This window comes from Lissotriton helveticus, chromosome 7 (genome assembly GCF_964261635.1).
Source record: "Lissotriton helveticus chromosome 7, aLisHel1.1, whole genome shotgun sequence".
Classification (NCBI taxonomy): Eukaryota; Metazoa; Chordata; class Amphibia; order Caudata; family Salamandridae; genus Lissotriton; species Lissotriton helveticus.
In genome coordinates, this window is record NC_136068.1 from 445,345,979 (window position 1) to 445,371,300 (window position 25,322).

The window sequence follows — 25,322 nt, forward strand, 5'->3', positions numbered from 1 at the left end:
ATATCACAGAGTTGGGGGGAGATGTATCCGCCGCCCCTCCCAATTCTTCCTGAACACTCAGACCATCTGCCCCGGCTAGAGAAGTGGTAGCATGTACATGGTCCCATTGAAGATTGTTGTTACCAGCCTCGTAGCCATCACTGTCTAATGCCCTGCCTCCCTGTTGATTGATTTTTCTTGCTTTAGTATGTTGAGGGCTCACCCTCCTCAATGTATCTCCGGTATTTGGGGGACTACCAGTTTCATCTCCAGACATTGCGTCCCCATCAGCAGAGTCAGTAGAGTCTGCGGTGGTCTCAGAGTCTTCAGGGACCGAGAAGAAACTGTCTCCTTCCTGAGCCTCATAGGATCCCCCTGCAAGTCCTAAATGTAGTTTTTCTCCAGATGGAGTGGAAAACTTAGAAGTTTCACTCTGGTCACTGTCGAGGATCTGTATCAAACTGTCGGTGACATTGATGATTTCTTCATTTCCTCCAGGCACAACCACATCAGACATTACTGATTGAAAGTCATTAGCATCAGTGCCTTGTTTTATCTCTAGCCCTGATCCCAAGATCCCCGTATCACTCGTATCTTGCAATGAGCCATTTTGCTCTGCTGTATGAACTTGCGCCCCCTTCCCTTTTTCTGACACGGGCTGCTCATCATTGTTGCCATTTTCTGCCCCCCAGTGAGTACTTTGACATTCCGGTGCTGGTTTTTACTCCCGGACCCCTTCCCGGAAAACATCCCGGGGATTACTGCCACTCTCCCCCGTCCGGCGCCGGCCAAAGTTATTGCCTGTGCCCCCAAAACTTTATTTTTACTGTCCTCGCCCCCATTTTCTGGGGGTTGTGTTTTCTCCATTCCTCTCCCCTTGATTGCACCTTTCTTGAGACTCACCGGTAAAGCTTTAGGACCGGTTCTCTCCGCTTTGGCAGTCTTTTCCTTTTCTGGATTCAGAACCGGCGCAGGCACTCCTTTCCGAGTGGCAGCCGGTTGTTCCTCCATCGCACCGGCAGGAATCTTCCCGTTCTTGCGCGGCGGCGGCATACGAGCACCCGACTTGCCGAGCAGGGCAGCTTCCTGCTTCGTACACAGATTCTTCAGAGACCACACTCTCCACAGGTGTGCTGGACTCCGGAGGAAGGTTGCCACCAGCCAAGCTGCCCAAACCGATTTCGCAGATATTCTCACTCAGTTTTCTCAGAATGGCCTTATTCCATCAGGAGCAGACAGGGGAGACGCTCACTCGGGATCAAGCGGCCGCCATCTTGCCCCCCTGCAAGCTTGCTTTTTCTACAGAAAACAAACAAATAACATTATTATTTTCATGAAATGTAATTTCATTGCACACCATCCCAGCTTTGCATTAACCCATGCACAACCCGTGTTATTTCTCTAGCAGACATTATTAACGTGCACAAAGTAGCATTAGTCTTTTAATCAAAGCACTTGGGCCTAGTTTTCATTCATTAGTACAAGCATGCACAAAAGCATTTCCCCTTATTTTGCTTTCTTTAATAACATATTCACAGCACACTGTTAATCTATGTTACTGAGGGTTTAATCCGAGCAGGTTTTATTTTTGCAAAACTATGCTCCATCAATATACCTAATAAGTATATCTGCTCACAAACTCTCTAGACTTTGAAATGGAACTTACAGTTCCTGAAAACTAAATACACATAAGAATGAGCACCTCAGTTGTATATACGAACACTTTTCTCTATGAGAGGCACAACAATGTTAATTTTTATCACTATATACTCTATTGTGAAAAATGAGTTATGGTTTGTACTTTACTCCTGTGGAACTGCAAGATAACTAACTGTTGCATGGTGTTTTAGATTACGAATTAATTTTCCAGATGCATGCCTTTATATAGGTATAATTCATATTGCCCTTATATAGGCATAGAAATCAAGTCCTTATTTAGGCATAGCCCATGCTACCCAAATACAGGCATTGCTACTTTCATCAGTTCATCAAACGTCACAACGATATCTTGGAAAACCAGACTCTTAAGCAGAAGGGACTTCCCCTAGCCTGGCTATTGGTTTCTCCAAGAAACTCATTATTATGCATGAACAACTATTCCTTAGGGGTTCATCCATGACGTTCACATGCCCGACTTTACGTCAAAGCTGGCATTCCTAAACACCTTCAAGGTATAAATATACCTTCACTTGCTATAGCAAAGCACGGTGTGGTTTGGTGCAGTTCGACTCTCCAGCTGATGCACTGACAAGAAGCTGTCCTCCTCTGCCGAGAATCCAGCTGCAGTGTTTCTGACTTCTCTTGAGGGGTGTTGGGAAATCGAGCCCGAGACAGAGATACCAACCTCTTTCATTCTAATGTGTGCAGCTGATTAGAACCTAGAGATTCCTTTGGCAGTTCTTGGCAAAAATTAAACCTATGCTAAAGACCATACTTACTTCTTTCCTCGTACTAGACTTAGGTTAGGTACATTAGGGTAGGCGAATTTTAGAAGCACCAGTCAAGTATTTTAGCCTGTGTTATTTATGTATGTATTTTTATCTGTCATAGCACTAGACAATGTTATTACAGTATTATTTTAATATACTATTCTCGCTGTACGCATTATACTTTGCATTCTGCCTAACAATTGTAGCAGTTCACCTCTCTTGCATGAGAAAGAAGACTGTTAAATAAGCCTTTTATTGAAAACGACTGTCTCACTATTTCTCTGCAACTCTGTAGAAAGGAAGCATGCATGATTGACTGAGTAAAATAGTTATCTATTGTTTCCACGACTCTGAAGATATTGTCCAGTCCTAGGGAAACAAAGTTGTCATGTTTATGTGGTTGTCAGAAACTAATCCCTTCTTGTGTATTCGAGAAAGTTTCTAGTGACCTCTGAGCTAGCTGGCACTCACAATTAAGTTTAGTATATTCGATAGAGACATACTGACCTCAGTCCTATGTCAAATCTATAGGATATATTATTCCAATGCGCAGAGCCTATTGGGAATATAGGAACTACACTACATGGCGCCCAACCTTTGGTAAGGCACTAGTTTAACACTAGATACTAAAGTAACTCAGTCGTGCTTTTCTCAGAGACCCCTTTTCCCATAAATACTCCAATAGACTTCTGGAGGGGGTAAAGAGATAATATTCGCCGAAGCTGAGTAGTACGAAAATCCTATGTATTAGCTTTTTGGTTTGTTCAATGTTGAAGGATACAGTGTTCCAAAATATTGTGTACCTTATCTTTGTTTTCTTGAAGCTTGCTCTGCAAACTTTCAGTCAACAAAATGGCCGACGAAGATAATCCCGGGGTGAGTGGAGCTACAGGTGACAACGCCGTAATAGCTTTTAACACAACAGGTTTTAATGAAACCGACGAGGATGCTATAAGCATTCATATGAATTTAAGGAAAAACATCACTATAAAACTTATAAAAAATGGCCCAACATCGAGAGGTGGTAGGATAGTTTTTGTGATAGAGGCATATAAATATCCCCAGACAAAGGTATTCTATTCTTGGATAGTCTTTCCTGAAGCAAATACAGTACCACATGTGTTTCACTTCTACAAAGAAGATGAACCACCGGATGAGTATATTCCTTTCAAGGATATAGAAATTCCACTCACATACCAGGAGCATGAGCTCTGGTTTAAAGGCGCCCTAAAACATTTAAATCACATTACCAGGCTCGGTCCACTAGGTAGACCAGGAGCAATATGGTCGACCTTAGCTGGCTACACACCTGAGCCTGACATTGAAGCAATGTTGGATGATGAATTACTTAGTAATATATCAAATTTAATAGGATTCTACAGTGAAACCCCAACAGTCTGAAAGTCCTGAAAAGGTCTTTTCTAAAAACACTCCTACTTCTTCCCAAAAGAAGTGGGAAAATAGCAAACAAACTTCTAAAGAGAAGCGTTCTCCTTCCAGAGGCAGGTCTCCTCAAAAGGAGCCCTCTGAAAGGAGGTATAACCTCAAGAATAGGGATAATTTGAGAAAACCTGATAGATATCAAGATACTGATATACGTTCCTCTCGTACCTTTCAGACTTCATCACAGAAATCTGAAAGAAGAGGACGGTCAGAAAACAAGGAAGAACATGTGAAGTCCAAAGACGATCAACACGTACAGAAAAACAAGAAACCTCAATTCACCAAAAAGAAGGTAGCAGGTCTCAAAATCAGACATGCCAAGGATCTTGAGGACACAACTCAAGAACAGGGAATGGGCTCAGACAATGTTGGACAGTGCAGCAGAAGTCACCATAGCTCGCCAGAAATTGAAGCATCATCTGGAGACAGTCGACTTGAATGAATTCATTCAAGTTGAAACTGCAGATACCAGGGTTAGTTCTCCACATAAGTTATATGAAATAACACTCCGGATGGAGGGAGACATACCAAGAAAAGTGAGAGCATTCTTTTTGGGGTGACTTTCTAAGAGTTATGACAGTCTTTTAGCTGAAAAAGACTGGCCACCTACATTTGTCAGGGAGTGCCCACATGGCGAAGACATCATTATGCCAGCCTTCTCTAATCATATTCCGAGTCATTTAAACTATACATATGACAGAAAATGGGCAGAGGCCCAAGCTCTAGCAATATACAAAAATCATGTAGGATGGGATGAGGACTCTCCTCACTATTAAATCCAGTTGAAAAGTCAACCAACTGCACAAAGGCAGTACCCAGTTAAGCAAGAAACTAAAAAGCAGGTCAGGGAGATATTAGATCAACTTGAATACCAAGGGGTGATTGAAACATGCACCTCATCAATGAACAATCTTTTGTTTCCTGTCTCCAAAGCAGACAATACATATCGTCTAGTATTGGATTACAAACATCTAAACTCTTGTTGCAAAACTTTTGCAGTACGAAATGCACACAGTGCAGCATTAATGAATAACATTGTGCTTAAAAAATATAAAACAATATTAGATATTTCTAACGGTTTCTTCTGTCAAAACATTACACCAGAAAGTAGGTATTTGACCACTTTCTCAATAATGGGGACACAGCGTCACTTCTGTCGTCTCCTACAAGGATTCAAGAATAGTCCTGGGTTATTCTCAGCAAGAGTAACAGAGTTACTACAAACTTATGATGATGAAGCATTGTCATTTGTTGATGACATCTATCTGACAGACGATGACTTGGATAAGCATTTGAATAGGGTGAATACAATCATATTGGGATTCGCCTCTGAAGGGTACAAATTCAATTAAAAAAACAACTAGAATTACCCATTTAGACATCCTCTTTCTAGGATATGAACTTTCAAGTGAAGGCAAAAGCCTGGCAGCCAACTTTTTAGAAAAGGGTGCGCTGCTCCAACCTCCAAAAATGCTGAAAAACTTACAGTTGATTCTAGGATTCTTAAATTTTGGAAGAACTTACATTCTAAATTATGCAGAAATGGTTAAACCTCTCTACGAATTAATCAAACCTGATTTCAAAACAGTTAATTGGACACAAAAACACACAGAAATTTTGCATTCACTGCAAACAGACATGTTAGCAACAAAACATTTGCGAACACGCGTAAATGTACGCAACTTAGTGATCCGAATCATTCCAGGACAACGTGGATTCACCTACTTAACTTTTAATGAAGGTGAAAAAGTACCAATCGCTCACAAATCACATTTGTACACACAAGCAGAAATGAAATTCACTTCAACAGAAAAAAGTCTAACAGCAGTTAAAACTGCAGTAGCAAAAGAGAGAGCCCTCGCATAGGGGAAACGCATTATGGTCGTAACTCCTGTACCTGCCTTAGAAGCAGTGTCGAAAGCGAGCATACCAAATGCTAAAGCTTTACATCCAACATGGATGCAATGGGTTAATTCTCTTGCTGCAACAGACGTTAAAAGCGTTTTTTGACCCATATTTGAAAACACAAGCCCTTCTACAATACGAACAAGAATGTCCTCTGCCTACTGAAATTCTTATTGTAGAGCAGTATGAATAGATAATTTATACTGACGGATCAGCTCAACCCGCTACGGTGGGTAAACAAGCCTATAGTGCAGTGTGCGCGATCGTTAAAGGTCGCTGGCCCGATGGCAAATTCCAACCAATGGTCACTAAAACTCAATCTCTAGGAGATTGTACAGCTCAGTGAGCTGAACTACAAGCATTCAAGATGGCACTTGAAATACAGATCGGAAATTCCCCACACTCATAGTGTGCGATTCGTATTATTGTGTTCAATCTTACAATGAATACTTGCAAAACTGGCTTCAAAACGGTTACAAAGATGCGAAAGGTGGCAAGATCAAGCATAAACTGCTTTGGGAACAAGTAGTTCAGTTATGACAAGGACTACAAAACACTCACATGATACATACGCTGAGTCTAGTCAATAATGCTTTATTCGACTTTATATTACAAAATCATAAAAGCACAGATTAAAAAGTATAAAAGAGTTCTTTACAGGATTAAAGAAGACATTATTAAAATACAAGTTATAAATTCATTAAGTAATCAAAAAGTGCAATTCATGGGGCTGGAGCCACTGTAAAGAAGGAGGAACATTATATATGAATAAACTTGTGCAGTTCAGATATAAAATAGTAAATGTTCACTGTATACACTCATATTGTATTCCGGAAAAGGGAGAACATAATCAAACGTACAGTAACAGGGTTAATATATGTTAGCTGTTTACAACCCTTCAAATTGTGTTTCTGTAGCTAATAGCTAGCTTTAAAAAGAAGATACTGCCTTGATTACGATTTCAGCCTCTAATTGTTGTAACTTTAAAAAGGCTATTCTGCAGCTATTTAGTCCCCAGCTCTTAATTATACAGATCAAAAACCTTTTTCTTGAAACCGAGTAAAATTTACAAAACAAAATACAACGAATGTTGGATTGGTGAGATATATCATCACAAGGGCGATTTGGCAAGTCCTTTGACCAGTCATTACATTCCGGAAATGTTATCAATCTGTAGAATTAATCAGTACGAAAACATTTCAATAACATCCGAGCGTAACTACATGATTCAAGTAACAAATAAGGTTGAATACCCTCGCAGATGGTCATCATCTGATTTTCCATAACTGTGTGTTTTACCTTTTCGGAAAGCCACCTTATGTTCTCTAGGTGTTCCAGGGCCATCTTTTTAAATGTTTTTCGGGGAACTGATTCCATACTTGTTGGTGTCTCAAAGTGTTCTAGTTGCCCGATCTCGTACATTATATTTTTTACATACGTGATCCATTTTATGTTAGCCACTCTATCTAACTGAAGGCAGTCTGTGATGATGTCTCTGTTTAGGCCTGTTTCTGCTGTAACCCATATTTTGTGCCATAACAATAAGGGGGAAATTTTGATGGTATCAGTAATGTATGTTAGACCCAATTCACTATGGCAGCTGTAGGTAGCCGTGGATCTGGGTACTGCTAATAAGGAACGAGTGAAATGATTTTCACATCGTTGTATCTGTTCCACTTTTTCAACCCCCCAAATTCCGACCCCAGAGGTACCAGTAGAGATGCACCTGGATTTGTAAATCTGCAGCAGTTCTGGCACAGGTCTCCCAACCAGTTTCTCAGAAAAGTTTATTACAGCTCCTATAGCCCTGAAGAAGGCTAGTTTCCTTCCGGTCACAGTTGCCTGCCATGTTCCATTCCTATCAAAATTAATTCCTAGGTAGGAGAATCTGTTAGAGCTCTCAATCTTGTTCTTATCCAAGAAAATGGCACCGGTGGTCTTTATCCTGTTTCCACAAGTCATGAAATAGGTCTTAGAAACATTTACTTTTAACCCTCTAAATTTTATGTATGCTGCAAATTTTGTTACCGCCCTCTGAAGACCAATCTTGGTCCGTGACATAATTATCTGCATACAAGAAAATTGGGGCGGGGATACCTCTAACTGTAGGATAATCATACTAGGATTCGCTGAGGTGGTGTCCTTTGCTGTTAATGTAGAGGGTGAAGAGAAAGGGCGCTAATATGCACCCTTGTCTCAGACCTCTCCTAATTTCAAATTTGGTTGAACACTGTCCTCTCCTACCATACTGTACCCTAGCTCCCGCCCCCCTATACAGTTCCTTTATAAATAGAAGTATCTGAGGGTCTACACCTATGTCACTAAGTATCTTCCATAATTTTTCATGGTCCACGCAATCAAAAGCTGAGCTTAAATCAACAAACGTCAGGAAAAGGTTTCCCTTCTTGACCTGCATATATTTAGCTATTATCAGTGAAAGGTTAAGACCCTGCTCAATCGTGCCTCTCCCAGTCCGGAATCCATACTGAAAGTTAGAGATAACTTCCTTCTCCTCTGCCCATTCTTGTAACCTATTTAAAATTATCCTACCGGCCACTTTCATTAAGGTGTCTAGTAAGTATATGGGGCGGTAATAGGTCGGATCGTTTCTATCCCCCTTTTTAAAAATGGGAATCACAATGGCTTCTGGCCAAGTTGAATTAAATGTATAACGATTAAAACAGTTTAACACGTTGGTTAACATAGGAGCCCATAAATCTATTTCATATTTATAGACGTCAATCGGGACGCCGTCAGGCCCTGGCGCTTTTCCTGGTGCACTTTCTTTGATTGCTCTAAGGACCTGGTTACACTCAAATACAATATCCAAAGGGAACGTGCTGGATTGACTATTAGCATCAGTTATTATAGTTGGATTGTCGATGTTATTTCCGTCTATTTTGGCCTTGTCATAAAAGCCGGTAAACTGTTTAACCCAGATTTCTCCTGGGATGGCTAGGTCTATTATGTCTGTATCCTTATTTGATAGGAAAGGGGCATTAACCGCTTTCCAAAAGGATATGTTGTCATTCCTTACACATGCTTCGTGTAGCATTTGCCAGGCTTCCCTTTTTAGTTGTTTTTTCCTTTTGGCAATTGCCGCATGATACGATTTTCTAGCTTTCCGCACTAACTCATTTGATCTTGGTTCTTCCTGTAAGCCACGTTTCAAATTGGTATGTGCCTTTGTGCAATCCTTATCGAACCATCTCTGAGTTTTATGAGTGCTGTGGCAATGATCCCTTGTTAAAAGTGTGCTTACCTCCTCTGCTATCTTATGGAAGGAGTCATAAATAATGTGATCTTCCTCAATTTGTGAAAGGCATATTTCCATGTTGTTGTGGGACTGTTTGACTAGGTTTTGGAGAAAGACCTCCGGTTCGATTTTAGCCCATTTAATGGAGTACCCATTAGAACTTGCAAGATTGATGGGAAGATTATATAAAGCATCTCCCGCCATATTTTCCTCCACCCCTTTAGTTTTCAGGGCGAAAGAAATTGGGTAATGATCACTCAATAGGGTATCAATTATTTCCCATGAGGATACATTTGCTGAGAACCTAGTGGATAGGAGTGCAAAGTCGATTGTCGAATTGCACCCTCTCCCATTAAAAGTGGGCTGAAATGGTATCAGTAGTGAGCATAGGTCATTCACATGGGACAAATCGAAGTGAAAGGTCAAACTATTCAACAGCTCCCCAAGTTTTGAATGTATAAAGGCTGTGGGGGTATCCTCCTTGTTATCTCCTAAGCCACAAGTACCCAGGGCACTACGTGGACACAGAGAACAGTTAAAATCACGATATATCTTTTGTCATTTGTTCCTCTAGGCTAAGCAGGTTGCTGTTAAGGTTTTTTAAGTCATTTTCCCACAATGATCTAGGAATATTATTATAGAAATTAATTATGACCATATTTTTTTCTCCTCCCCAAGTGACTATTAAGATCTGATAATACTCTGTTGCGATGAATTTTGCAACTGTAACTCTTCCTGAGGCTGACACGTAAGTGCATAACCCCCCTTTGTTTCTCCCCTGTGTACTGATACTGGCTGATGTATTAAAGGTTTGATACCCATTTATATGGATTTCTTGGACGGACCAGGTTTCTTGGAGACAGATAATGGTGTATCCTTTTATCAAGTCCGACCATTGGGGAAGGCCTACTATATCAGACAGCCCAGCGATATTCCAACTCAGGATTTTTAATTGCTTTAGTGATTTCCCTTTAGGGTGAGCCCTAACCGGGGTCGTCTCTTTATTTCCAGCGTTTGCTCCCTTTTTTGGTATCGGTCCTACTATTGCGGGGGCGTGTACTATGTTCGGGGGAACCTTAGTTTTTACGAATTGAGTCTTCTTTTGGTCGCTATTGACATCTAATAGTGATTTATGTGTCTCCCCATATTCGTTCAGATGGCTCACCGGCCCTCCCGAATGGTCGCTCCTATTTGATTGTGTCAGTAGTAAGTTGGTTGACTCTAAAGATAACTCCCCCCTCCTGCACCTTCCCTGTCAATCTTGATCATCCATTGGTGATAATAAATCATATAGGTTGTGCAACGGTATGCTCCACCTAGATGTATGCCTCACCTGCTGAGTTCTTTCATGTTGATTTAAAAGCTGCCGATGGTTGAATATGCCTTTCGGGTAAAAGTCCCCTTGTGGGTAAACAATTATGGCATTACAATCTTTCACATTATATCTGGTACTTGAAAGGATTTCATGAACGAGTCTGGGGTCGCTAAATGTCAAGACTATGAAGTCTCCGGGCGATGTCCTACGTTCCCTAGCAACCCATGCAACCCTTCTTGCCATCTTGAAACATTTAAACAATTCACTGCTAAGTCCAGTTTGATTCCCTAGCCAGTGAAGTGACTTTTTCCTAAGTTCCCTCCATGTTTCGTGTTTCATAGTCGATAATACAGGAACATTAGTCAAAACCACTACATACTGGGTAGTGGCTGGTGGTAAATCAAGGTGATCCGCTACGTGTAGGTCAGTCGGGTTAATTTGTCCTTGTGGGATTGGGCCAGAACTTCTACTCTTGTTAGAGCCACAGACCTCAGTTGGGGGAATAATTGTATCAGGGTACACTTGTGCCTTATTCCTGGTTACCAATGCTCTAGGACCTGATTGCGTAGTGTCTACTTGTGGTGGTTCTACCATTAATGTTGGAGTAACACGTGTAGTGTGGGAGTTAATGATTACTGTGTCCTGAATACCTGACTGTACAGGCCTATGATTACTCTCTCTACTCTTAGAATTTTTCCCATTTACTGCAACCTCCAGATTTGTCATTCTGTTTGACAGGGACTGTAGCGCTTCAACCAAGGTGCAACAAAGTGTGTCTATACCCTTTGTAAGGTTTTCTATGGCCATTATGTCACGCTCAGATAGTGTGGGCAGACTCGTTTTACATGAATTTTTAGTAGTCTTACGGGCGTGTGGTTTGGCTGAGAGTTGTTTCCCTTTGTTTTTTTTTTTACCATGGAACGCTACTTGTTTAGAATTGTATGGGTGATACTAGAGTCTAAGATGGAGTTGCTTTCTCCCTCATTGATAACCGGGTTCCTGGAACATTTTGTAGGTGGTTGTGCTTCTTCCTCTGATAAACTCGCTTTTATTACATCTACTAGATGTTGTATACATCCTTTACGTAAATTCTCCCTCGGATAATTCCCACTTATGACAACGTCCAATGTCTGGGCAGGTGAGACTGTCTCTAAGTCCAAGTTACATTTCCCTTTTACTAGTGTTTCTTCTACTGTGTTGATCTGTTTTTCGATAGCACCCATGGCCCCCAGAAGATATGATAACAGTGATGTTTGACCCCCTATTTCTGCCTCTACAAGTCCCTTTGCAACAACTTGGCTCTTCTTTCTTTTGCTCCTCCTGCCGCCTTTATAATGTCCAGCCAATATCGCCGATATATTGCTTACTTGACCAGATGAATCAAAGGGGTGAAGGATGGGCAGGTTCTCAGTCCGATGTTAGGTAATAGGCCCAGCCTCCTCCGGGCTACGACGGGCTCAGACGGGCCCGCCCTTGCCCGGGCTTTGAGGGCCTCCGGCGCCCTCCGCTGATGCGTTGCGTGTGTACCTCGCACAGCCCCCTGGGAGTTGTAGGCAGGAGGGGGCTCCTGACGCAGATGGTCGGTGGCCGTTCCCCTCACGGCGGCAGTGCTGGCGAGAATAAGGAGGCAGGAACAAGTAACCTCCCAAGCGGACAACAGGTGAGCAATGGGCGTTGGCCGTTCACCTCATGGCAGGATCTCAATAGCTGGCACGTCCCACGCTGCGGGAGGGCCGGGCCGGCTTTGAGGGCCTTCGGCGCCCTCTGCTGACGCGTTGCGTGTGTGCGTCGTGCAGCCCCCTGGGAGTTGTAGGCAGGAGGGGGCTGCTGGCGCAGATGGTCGGTGGCCGTTCCCCTCACGGCGGCGGTGCTGGCGAGAATAAGGAGGCAGGAGCAAGTAACCTCCCAAACGGACAACAGGTGAGCAATGGGCGTTGGCCATTCACCTCACGGCAGGGTCTCAATGGCTGGCGCGTTCCCTACGCTGAGGGAATTCATTGGCTGATGAAGTCGCGGAGCCAGCTGTGCAAAATGGCTTCCGTAGCTGCAATCACTCGTTCAAAAACGAAAATAGATGGCAAAATTATGCTAGCTGTCAATGCCCCAAGCAAAGGAAGCGGTTCAGCGTTACCTAATAAGTTTCCACTCAAATGCTCATATATAATTTATGCAAACTCCGTTCCTTTTGCTCGAATCCCTGGAGTGGGGGATAGAGTAATTCCAAACAGGAGACGTAGAGTAGCTTTGATATACGAAGCACATTTGGAAAAGGGTCTGATACATCGCACTATGCTAGAATTAAAAGAGATGTACTGGTGGCCAAGAATGAATGCACACATTCACACATTTGTAATTAACTGCAATGACTGCAATAGAGATCACAGCACAGAACGCCACGAGATTCCTGACTATAGCATAGCCAGCCCAGTACAGACAGCATTGTTAGACAGCATTAGACTTTCTACACGCAGACGTCCCTGTGGACAAATGTGGTCCCACAAATATTGAGACAGGGTTCATTTGGATGTGGCCTCAGTGCTCGGCTGACACAAGAAATGTTATAAAAGATTTGCGAGTCTTTCTCGGCACATACGCAATTGGCACGCTACATTCTGACCAGGGTCCTGCGCTTAGCTCTCGAGCTTACAAAGAGGCCATGGCCAAATTGGGCATTGCATTGCGGTACTCTAGTCGATTCCATCCTGAGGGAAATTAGGTTGTGGAGAGAAAAAACGGGACATAAAGCAATCTATCACAGCTAGGGTATTAGGCTCGGGTGACGGGTGGGTCAGACATCTAATAAGTGTCCAACATAGTCTTAACAATCTGCCAAGAAGTTCTCTGGGGAGAATCACTCCATATGAAGTCCTTTTTGGGACCAAAATGTTAGTAGCGGACCTCGATTGTCAGACTTCAGTGGTAGACCAAAAAGCTTTTGATATCAAAAATCGTTTGGCTGGTTTACAGGACTTAAATGAAATAAGAACGAAACAAAGCAACGTGTTCCTGAAGCGAACCACCACTGAAGAAAAGCCGACTATCCCAGCAAGGCCTGTCTGGATTCCTAGCTTGGGGATCCAGTCAGAGAAAAGATCGCAGATAAGAAGGAATTTGAGCCTTCTTACAGACAACCAGTACCTGTCCTAGAAATCCACGGATCAAGAGCAGTATTACTGCCGCCCCTTGCTGGTAAAAAGGAGAACAGGTTTGTGTCACTGAACCTGGTCAAATCACACCATGTGGCCGATCATAAGTAGTAGGCCATGTGGACTCCAACCAAGTAGCAGACCCCATAATCTAGCTACTATCCAGGAGGCTCAAACTGAGAGACTCATCACCTTTGAATAATCTGCAGTGCATAAAGAAGGGCTATGCAACAAATCAATGGAACTTGTATCTCTTGAAACCCAAATAACAGTTTGTCAAGAAACACTTGTCTACAATGAAGTAACAAGGGATCAAGCGGTTCCAGCGATTTTGACAAAACCGGATGCAATCCCCACCATTGACAGAACTGCCTCTGGCTATTTCATTAACTTTGATACGTTTTCTGAGAATGTATGTATGTGTATGTATGTATGTATGTATGTGTATGTATGTAATTAAATTTATAGGGCGCACAGCTACCCACTGTGGGGTTTCTCGGCGCCAAGATGACAAGGCCTACAGGTCAAAAGACAGCTTATTGAGGGAAGAACCAAGTCTTCAAGTCCTTACGGAACTTGGCAAATGAGTATTCAAATTTCAATGTCACAGGAAGAGAGTTCCAGAGCTTCAGACCAAGGTGAGCGAAGGAGCGACCGCCCATTCTAACAAGTCTGATCCGCGGGATTGAATAGTTACCCAGCGATGAGGACCTGAGAGAACGGCGGGGAACATAAGGGTGGACGAGGGACAGAAGATAAGGGGGCGCTAAACCCTGCTTGATTTTAAACATGAAACAAAGCGCCTTGAACTTTATGCGGCTCTCTATCCGCAGCCAGTGGCAAAATGGACACAGCAAGTAAGAACATCAACTTACTACTCAAGCCACACAAATCATCCCATCGTGAACAACGAGACTTGTCATCATTTAGCATCACAGCCATTCCTATACCTGGTGGTATAGCTTGGGACAGAACTGAATATGACATTTTTGGCCCGTCAGATCTGTTAAAGATTCCACAGTTATTCAAGATTTCATTAAGTGACTTTGTTTCATCTAGTACCTTTTCTGATGATTGGGACTTCAAGACTGTTAATAATATGATGTCAGACTGAGAAATGTCTGCAGTCTTCACAAATCATGAATATTTAGAAGGTTCATCAGACTATGAACAAATGTAATATTATATTCACTATGGTCATCATTTCTTGCACAAATCTGCAAATCCTAGAAATGTATTAATGTATAACCAATGGGAACATTGCCCTACGCCACCAAAGAGTAGCTCAAAAACATTTGCAAGAAAATTTCCGTACTTTTCAGGGTTCAATATATCCAAGGCTGAATCGTTTTACTTTAGAAATGTAAACAAAACAGGCATGAAAAGTATGTTGACAAATACCAAACAAATTTAATCTGCAGCCTTTTATGCTCAAAAGTCTAAACTAGGTTTCGACTTTTGGAAAGACAACATAGAGACAAAAACTTTCTGGGGCACAAAAGATTGGCAGGTGCAGAGGATAGAAGCTATGTTTAGAGCCTGTATCATCCCTGAGCAAATTATGTTTTTGAATGACACTGTCCGCCAAACGTCTTGCCTTGGGTTAGCCAGTATAAAAGACCTGAACAATCCGTCCGTACCTAAACCTACACCTGATAGCAGTAGCACTTCAGAGGGGGAGGTCGACGTACATACTATTTTGCATCACAACAGAACAGATCCAGATTGGAAAAAATGGTTGATCTGGCCCACAGACATAAACAACTATCAAGATAGATTCCTGAACAAAACACAGGGTTTCACATTCACTAGGCCAGAACCAAGATATGTTCAAAGACAGCATCCAGGAATAGTAGCAACATACAGTGTAGGGAAACTGTGCCTTGAATGGTTACATAGATCTACACTCAAGGATGTGAAACAGCACTTATCTTTACTGAAAGATGGCGCTGATCTTAGGGAATTCTTGCTAGGACCAAGAACACCGCGTCATAAACATTTTATATATGCCGGTATCTATGCTGCTTATAATGAAGCATGGTAGATTACGCAAGCAGAGACTGCAGAAGGAATACAAGAAACTGATCGTATTCATTTAGAGAAAAATCTCTCTGTGGTTGACAATAGGTTAACAACTCTGTTGTCCAGGATATATTCATTGTACAGCATAGTATCTTCTGCCATAGACATCATGGAACAGGACTTGGTCATTTTGCAACATGGTCAGTCGCATTTAGGTTCTATCATGCTATTAGGCTGGACGTTGCAAAAGCTATGTTCAGGCTATGTGCCTTGGCATTTAATCAATACTATGTCACTGTTTTCAGAATTCGATCTCACTAATAAAAGATCAAACTGGCACAGAGGGGAGCAAACTATACGGTGCTGAGCATTGAAAAACTGGAAAGATTGCCATTTACAGTTGCTGAAAACCAGCTAGTGAATGGATTATACATGGAACAATCACTCTGCCTGTTACAATTTTCCATTTTCAGTATTGCCTAAAACATATACCAACAGGCACATAGGAAAGGTTGGGTAAAAAATACATCAAGACATCCTGGGAATTACCATACACACACAGATGTTGGAGTGGGGGAAGGGAAGTGTTTCTTAGTGGTAAAAATTGTGAAAACGCACTAAGCGGTCCTGTCCTTTTTCAGGGTATTAATTTACACTGGGCCTGCGATGGTTCTTCTACCAACTTATCCTGCCACCTGCAAGGTTCACCAGCTGCGGTGATTGATCCAATTTTTGGACAACGTTCTAATGGAAGTTACCTCATGTTGAACTATCACAGCTGCTGTGGCATGTTGCCAGGTATACCACATCTAGTAACTGTGTCAGCCAGGGTCACTTGCTGTATGCAAGTATTGTTTCCAAAGACCAAGGCAGACAGGGAGTCGCCTTTATGGCCTTCACTGAACATCTCCTCTATACAAATTGATACTTTACGCAGAATGAAAGCCATTCTTTTGCAAAAAACGGTGCCACTGACCTCGGCTAAAGAGACCTATGATCTGCAAGTTGCAAGGACTTCTGCAGAGATACACGCCCTCTTAACTACAAACTGCCCTGTACATTTCTCAGAAATGTTTTGTCGTATCTTAAACATGTCTGATACGAGAGGTATTGTACATGTATTTAGGACCGTATTTTCTGGACTGTTAGCACCTTTTGAAGCAGTCCTAAGAATATTTCCAAACTTCGTGCACTCAGTGTTTGGCGGACGCCTCTCATTTTGGGACTCGCAGCAGGGATACTATTTTTGCTCCTACTGCTGCGATATGGCAAGCCAATTCACCAGCGACACCCAGTTCTCCATGAAGACAACTCTACTGGCGATGAAGTGTTGTAAGCGCATCGTCCACATTTTGGGACTACCTCATCTATGAGACTTAAATACCACATGATTTCTGTTACTCAGACCAATCTGGCAAGATTGCATCTTACCTGTTCTACGCTGCCGGCTATGCGGAGAAGAATGCGTGCTAGACATCTGTCTAACACTCCCATCAGTCATGCCAACGGATGTTGATACTTTGCTTGAATCAGTAACGGCCCATGCACTGTGTTGTCCCCAGCGGCTACCAATTCTGATGACGGCATTCATTGAGATCTCACAGGCGCAAATTGCTGACGGTGAGGTACGAGAGGGAACTGGCACGCAGATACCAGCCATTCCGAACATTGCTAATGCGACCAATGCTGACGGCGATGCTCAACATCTATGTGCGGTTAATTTTCTAAACGAGGTAATCCAACTTTCACCTACAATGGTAGATGACTTTTTTACAGACTTAGAAGATTTGATGTTTTCTCCAAACACTAACACTGACTTTTAATTTGGCACACAGTGTTCTGAGAGACTTTGAATTTGACCTTCATTTTTTGAAAACAAGAAACTTTTCCTATGATTAACTTTTATTCCAAATTTGTATTTTTCATTTTTTGGCACAAATTAATCTACTTAAAGTAGAACTATTCATAGAGAACAAGAATTATTTTTAAAAAAAACTTCCAGAGGCAATATTTGACCTTGTCCACATACACAAACATTTTTATGTAATCAGACATGAAATGGTTTCGGCCTTTTTTCTTCTATATTCACGAGCCATTTCATAAATGTATATTTTCATGATTCATTCATTTAGCATCCAAATGTCAACATATATGCTTAGAATGAACAATTGCTTTAAATGCGTACAGCACCAATGCTATTTTGTGTACAACCAGTACCATTGCATTTTTATGTGTTTTGGGTGGGTTTTAACACATCATGTTTAGATATGTTTTATGTGTTTAGAACTTAGTAATGTTGTACATAAGAAAGTGGAGTGGGTGTTGTATGGTGTTTTAGATTCCGAATGAATTTTCCAGATTCATGCCCTTATATAGGTATAATTCACATTGCCCTTATATAGGCATAGAAATCAAGCCATAATTTAGGCATAGCCGATGCTACCCAAATACAGGCATTGCTACTTTAATCAGTCAGACCCCCCAGGATATAGCGGCATGGATTAGCAAATTTAGCGGCACAAAAATGGAAATTTAGCGGCACAAATATGGAAATTTAGCGGCAATTTAGCGGCATTTTATTTGGCGGTTTTTCCTACAACAAACACAGATATCTTAGTTTTTTGTGTTTGTGGTCTGTGTGTGTTGGTTCCTGGTGTGTTTGTGGTCTGTGTGTGTTGGTCCCTGGTGTGTTGGTCCCTGGTGTGTTTGTGGTCTGTGTGTGTTTGTGGTCTGTGTGCGTTGGTCCCTGGTGTGTTTGTGGTCTGTGTGTGTTGCTCCCTGGTGTGTTTGTGGTCTGTGTGTGTTGGTCCCTGGTGTGTCTGTGGTCTGTGTGTGTTGGTTCCTGGTGTGTTTGTGGTCTGTGTGTTTTGATTCCTGGTGTGTTGGTCCCTGGTGTGTTTGTGGTCTGTGTGTGTTTGTGGTTTGTGTGTGTTGGTCCCTGGTGTGTTTGTGGTCTGTGTGTGTTTGTGGTCTGTGTGTGTTGGTCCCTGGTGTGTTTGTGGTCTGTGTGTGTTGGTCCCTGGTGTGTCTGTGGTCTGTGTGTGTTGGTCCCTGGTGTGTTTGTGGTCTGTGTGTGTTGGTCCCTTGTGTGTTTGTGGTCTGTGTGTGTTTGTGGTTTGTGTGTGTTGGTCCCTGGTGTGTTTGCACTATGCAGAGTCGACAGTAGTTGAAGGCGAGAAGTGGAATTAAATGTATAATTTAAAACGTCTGTGGTGTTGCCCAGGGACTCAGGAAAAATTTAAAACCGATTGTATTGTTCTCTGAAGTGCCAGTCTATCTATTAAAACAAATATGTTTTCAAGTACTGCACAGACTTTATAAATCATGAAAACATTTTTCTGACTTTGCAGCCTTTTTTTGTTTCCAAGTAATTCTATTCTAATGTTTCTATAAATTATTCTGTAGGGTGGCTCATAACTCTCACACTTCCAGTGCACTGTGTGTGCTGATGAAAAACTCCTAATAACGTTTTAAGTTGATGAAATGTTTTGATGATTACAAGGCTTCCCCTCGCCCCTGCATTTACGTTTTAGTCATCGACTGAGGCGCCACTGCTGGCGCCGAGAGGCGCTTGGTATTTCTAAAGCTGGCAGATGGAGCTCGGTGAAGTCACAGTGAAATTTGAAAACAATGATATGGGTTTTTTCTTCGGTAAAATATTCAACGCGGTTTGAATTAATAACGAGTTCCTTATGAACCTCGGAGTCCGGCTTACATCTGTGTCAGTGGCATGAGGAACACGAGTTCATTGGAAATGTGCCTGCTTAACATACAATACTAACAATAACATGAATGTTAGTAGTAGAGGGGGGTCGCATAAAGGTGGATTTAACCTTCATCCTATTGTGATTTTCAGTGCATGCAGTTGCCTGCTTTGAATCAAAGCTAAGGCGCCCTGGTGGGCAAGAAAGAGCCTCCCATTACCAAGGCTCGACACAACACTGCATGTGTGTTGTTGCCCTTGCATAGGTTACACGTTGCCAGCACACTAGACCTGTGCAGAATTGGATGGATTTTGTTTTTTTTACAAAATTGCCGATTTTGCGGGCATTTTTTCAAAAATCGCTGCATTTTTGCAAAAGTGCCGATTTCGCAGCAAACCGCGAAATCGCGAATTCCTGGAGGGTCTGATCAGTTCATCAAACATCACAACGATTTCTTGGAAAACCAGACTCTTAAACAGAAGGGACTTCCCCTAGCCTGGATATTGATTTCTCCAAGAAACTCATTATTATGCATGAACAACTATTCCCTAGGGGTTCATCCATGACGTTCATATGCCCGACTTTACGTCAAAGCTGGCATTCCTAAACACCTTCAAGGTATAAATATACCTTCACTTGCTATAGCAAAGCACGGTGTGGTTCGGTGCAGTTTGACTACCTACTTGCCCGACACAGCTCGCTACTACAAGTGCCGAAGGAAGCCGACTCTCCAGCTGACGCACTGACAAGAAGCTGTCCGCCTCTGTCGAGAATCCAGCTCCAGTGTTTCTGACTCCCCTTGCGGGGTGTTGGGAAATCTAGTCCGAGACAGAGATACCAACCTCTTTCATTCTAAGGTACGGAGCTGATTAGAATCTAGAGAAACCTTTGGCAGTTCTTGGCAAAAACTAAAAGTTTGCTAAAGACCATACTTCTTCCTTCGTACTAGACTTAGGTTAGGTACATTAGGGAAGGCGTATTTTAGAAGCACCAGTTGAGTATTTTAGCCTGTGTTAGTTATGTATGTATTTTTATATGTCATAGCAATAGACAATGCTATTACAGTATTATTTTATAATACTATTCTCGCTGTACGCATTATACTTTGCATTCAGATAATTTTTAGAAAATCTGTTTATTAGCATAGTGATCAGAGCAAAAAACATAAAGGTATGATCGCATCAATAAATCAAGATGTAACATGTTTCCGCTTACACAGGATTTGCAGGAACAAAGTACATTACGATTTTGATCTTTTTTCTCTTATTGTTGAACATAACAAACCCATACGATTCGAAATAAACCCTCCCTCCACCCTCAAGAATCCCTCTCGACACTCCTTTTGCATGCGCATAAACATAGAATGTACATCGGCCACAACCCATGTTACTGTGTATTGCGGTAAAGTCTATCCACACAGTCGGGCAGGGGTAGAGTCAATAGTAGTACGGGATTTCCCATACTATCTCCTAGTGCACCACAGTTCGTGACGGTACATGGAATCTCAAGAATGGCAGGACGTATGTACTACATGTGCAACGAGTCATTAGAGTCCCCATCGTCCCCTGTTTCAAACTGCCCCACAATAGCAAACCAATCCAGTGAAATCGGTGTTTTCCTGAGGCCTCTGTGTTCCTCTCGCTGCAGTGCTTCACCCTCCGCCCTACCCCATCGCGTCACCTCCGCTTTCCATAAATCAGGATCAGGTGGCCTAGGCGACTTCCACCTCATCGTGATTGCTCGTTTCGCTAGTAATAGAGCCATGTCAGTAAAACGTGTTGCTACGCTTCTTGTGTGTGCCGATGGTCCCAGCCCCAGAAGTGCATATTCTAGGGTGAGTGGTCAGGGCAGGGAGCCTGCTCCCTCAAGCGTGTCACTAATAGTGGTCCAGTAGTAACCCAGTTTGGGGCATCGCCACAGCATGTGTATTAGCGATGCGTCATCCGTGTCGCATCGGGGGCATACGCCAACTGCATCAGGGAACATTATGTGTATGCGGTGTGGGGTCAAGTAGGCTCTATGTAGCAACATCAGCTGGATGAACTTGAACTTGGGGTTCCTAGCTACCTTCTTGGGAAATTGGAGGACACGTTCCCATTCCTTGTCCCTCAGTGGCCTCCCTATATCTCCTTCCCATTTCGCCCTGACAGGCGACAGAGGGATCGCCCTCCCAGTTCTGATGCTAGCGGTGAGCCACTTAGTTAGGTGGCCACCCGTCCCTATGAGGTATTGCATCGATGTCAAGGGGTTTGTGAGTGGTTCCCTCCCCTCAGGTGCCCACCTACGCGTTACATAATGGCGAAGGCCAGCATGCAGGAGGAACGAGCCTCCAGGAACACCATGTGTGGCCCTGAAGTCTTCAAAGGACAGCAGATGTCCCTCAGCAAACAGGTCACCTACATGCGTCACCCCAGCGTCACGCCAGGACATAAGTTTGTTTGTTGTGAGCGGTCCCGACTCCAGTGGGATTCCCAAAAGCGGAATCGTGGGGGCATAGGACGTCATCGGGGACGTGTATTTTAATGGTGATGAGACAGATAATTAGTAGTATCTGTCCCTATAAATAACCTTCCTTTAGAAAATACCGTTGGCATCCTCTTTTCTTTAGTTAGCTGTATTCACCCAGATGCCTATTGGTTTACCGGGTACCCCCTGTTGTTAATAATAAACATCCTTGAAAAGAAGCAAATATGAGCACGTTAGGAGTATCGTCCACTTACATCAAACCCCTTGTGAACTCGCTAAAGCAGTAAGCAGTGTCTCTTGTAATGCTTCCTGACAAAATCCCAAAGGGTGCTTGGGCAAAATTGATTATAATGAATGTGCTATTAGTTTTATACATTGGATGTTTCCTTAAACCTATATCCTTTTTTGACGTAGCAGGACTAGTCTCATCTACCAGAGATGTGATGATGACTTTCCGCCTGCACCTAAGCTGACTAAGTTGAGCAGGCCAAAGATAGTTTTCCTTCGTTTTTTTTTTTTCCGAAATTTTTATCCCTCCCACATTTCATGTGATTTGAGTGCATCCTTGTTAGAATAGAGGGCAAGCAGATAGTCCTTTGCATAGGTTTTACTTGTGCTAAAATACTAGTTAAGGACTACCCTCGATTTGGCAAACAATGTGAGAAATGGACTGCCCAAACTCAACGTTATTTGAGATCAGAACTAATTGGATGTATATGCTTGTTGTTGGTGTTTGCTTCATCATTTGAGAATCCAAATATGACAACATGATCCTACGAGCTGACACAGTGCATCTGGAAACCTTGCATCCTTTCATCATCCTTTAAATCCAAGCCTATGATGGAATTGTCAAACATCCTGTAACATAGTGTGTTGTATGGGGCAGGTCAGAGGTTTGGCATGCTGTACATCCAGTTGGCACAGCTAGTGACCTTTTGGATAACATGACTAGGGCCAAACTGGCCTTTATGTTACTCTGATATTTACTTGGTGAGATGCAGGTTAGAGCGCTGCTTTCAGAGCAGGATGGGCTGCAACCATGCTTCCATTATCCCATGTTTGTCGGAACAGTGATTGCATTGTCCTGAAAGGTTTGAATATTTTGGTCAAGGCAGATTTTGTTTTCCAGTCCAGCCCCAAACTGGAGTCCCCGTAAGTGCTCCTACCTTGGGATGATCTGTCAAAGGAGGCATGAGAATCCCGAATTTTGATACTGGAATGGTATGATAGACAACCAGGTGGCAGCAGGGGAGCTTGGATTAATATTGATACCAGCCTTAGTTAGACAATGTCAGTCATAAGAATGAAAGAACTGGGCAAGTTGGCAGTAGCTCAGGACAGGGACCTGTGAAAAGAATTATCAACCAGAATGGAAAGGTGTGGGTTGGACAACCTACCAAGGTGCTTTATTTGCAGGACAATAACTACCGTAATAGACGCCTCATGGACGTATTCTGTGTATCATCCCGGTCAGCTTCATCCCACCACTTCAGGGGTGTCAAAGGAAGTCTTAACCACAGAATATGACCCCCTTAGGTAATGGCAATCAGGACATTAGGCCAGAGTCAGACTAAATTGAAATCCGTTTCTGATTGATGGAGTAATTTGGAGGGTCGACACATCAAAAATAGAATACCAGAACTATTTTTTGGTATGAGTGGTCCTCCATTGTCCCCAGGTAGTAAACTAATCAAACTATAACCAGACTGAAAAAATGTTTTTAGGATGAAGGTTGTCTTCATCACTCATTCCTTGCGTGGTCTTTCAGTCCTCCCATAGGGTTCTTCGCCTGTGGACCTATTCCTATAGCCCATAGGGTCTCCGAAACACAAGGTTGAGTTGAAATAACAAGCCTTAAACTACCACTCTCTGAGGTAACCCAACATCTAGTGGGTGGCTGGGAGATAAAGCAGCAGACTGTGACAAACAGGCAGATTAGTCAACTGCCTTTCAGCCTATGCTGGAGAGAAGGAAAAGCGAAAGGCATATCACTCTGATTTAAGATGAGCCAAGCCCCATCTAGCATAGTGGTAGCAAACTAGGAAGAACTGAGCCAGAATAGACACAGGACAGCAGGAGCTCCCTCCTCTTGAAGTTGCCCTCAGTAAAAGCTCAGAGGCATGTCAGAATGTCCGTTATTTGTATATGCCAGAGTGACAGACAGATCCATCTAGCCAATCCCTGGAGGGAAGGTGACCTCTTACTCAGTGAACCAATAAGGTAAATCACTGTCATCTTTTCCTGGCTGTAATCAAGGTATGTTAACTTAACAAAAACCTTCCAATACCTCCCACAGACCAGGAATAAATTAATGAGGAAGCCACCCAGAAGCCTAATCAGAGAACCCAGTCCTAAATCTCCCCAGTTTGGCCTGTGTTTAGGACGAATAATCATGCAAGCAATTTCCCCATTCAGACCCCCATCCCACACAGTAATCGTGTGTCTTGCCTAAAATCAGGAGGGCACAAACATTGGGGCTACTTGACCTTACTGCCCCTGGCCTGGGGCGCAGCATTTTCCTAGTGGCAAGAGTCCCTTTTCCACCATCCGTATACAACCTATATTATGTATCCTTCCTGTACTACACTGAGCGTAAGGGCCCAGGTAAGTTCTCGTGGCTGGGGCTTCAAATGGTGCTTCTTGTAGGTCCCAAGGCATGCCAGGAAACTGGGGGCTGACTCACTGCCTATCCAGGGCTGGCGGTGTACTGGATGGCTCTCCGACCTGACCTAAGGCTTTGATCAAAGGTTCAGGAAGTGTTCTCATTGGGGGTCTTCGAGCCCCTGCAGGTCTTCATTTGTTTACTGCCGCCAGTGTGCCCTGTCCAACACAAGAGCCACGCATGGAAGGCACATCTGAGATTGCTGGAACAAGCCGTTTTCTATAGGCACCTGTGAGGTAGTCATTGTTTGCATGAGAGGATGTGAAGTAAAATTCTGCATCCCAGATGTACAGTGTGGTAAACCCCTTCCACAACACAATCAGCACTATCAGTCAGCATCTTTGTGTACCTTTGCATCTATCGATAGTTTTATTGTCCAACCGATTCCATTTTAGAGCATGCGATACAACTTTATTCATCCACCTGCCCATCCATTTCCATGTTCATGATTCAGTTTACGCCTCCACCTTCCCCTTGCTGTATTTAATCCATCATTCATGTACTGACTGTTTAACAATTCCTTTGCATCTACAGGACCCCAGACGTGAAATATGTAAGGTGGCAAAATTTCTGGGAAAGGACCAGAGCGCCGAGGTTCTGGAAAAGATTGTGCACCACACCTCATTCAAGCAGATGAAGGTCAACTCCAAGGTCAACTACGATGGGGTGCATCCGTTGATAGTGGACAACAATATTGCCCCTTTCATGAGGAAGGGTAAGAGCAGCTCAACTCTTGCACCTCTGATCCTCCCCAAAGGGTGCTACCAGTGCTTAATTTGCATGAAACACATAGTGCATGTTCCTTAGAAGCCCTCCCCACTACTGGCACTGCTAAATGATGGGGTATCAGAACACCAAAGGTGCCTAATTTTATTTCCACTTCCTGTCTGCTTCTTTCACCACTCTATACTTCCCCTCGCTTCACCTCACTGTTGCAGGTTCTTTCTCATCCCTGTTTTACCCTTTGTCACTGCTTTGCTATCTTTTTCTTAATG

General features: G+C 43.0%; 1 protein-coding gene across 1 annotated transcript in view; it reads left to right on the forward strand.

The window, feature by feature from the left end:
• The window catches only part of LOC144768583 (sulfotransferase 1 family member D1-like), a 320,008-nt gene that overhangs the window by 187,967 nt on the left and 106,719 nt on the right, over nt 1-25,322 (forward strand). The window contains exon 6 of the mRNA XM_078652372.1: nt 24,862-25,042. Within this exon, the coding sequence (XP_078508498.1) occupies nt 24,862-25,042 (181 nt within the window). The remainder of the gene's footprint in view (nt 1-24,861; nt 25,043-25,322) is intronic.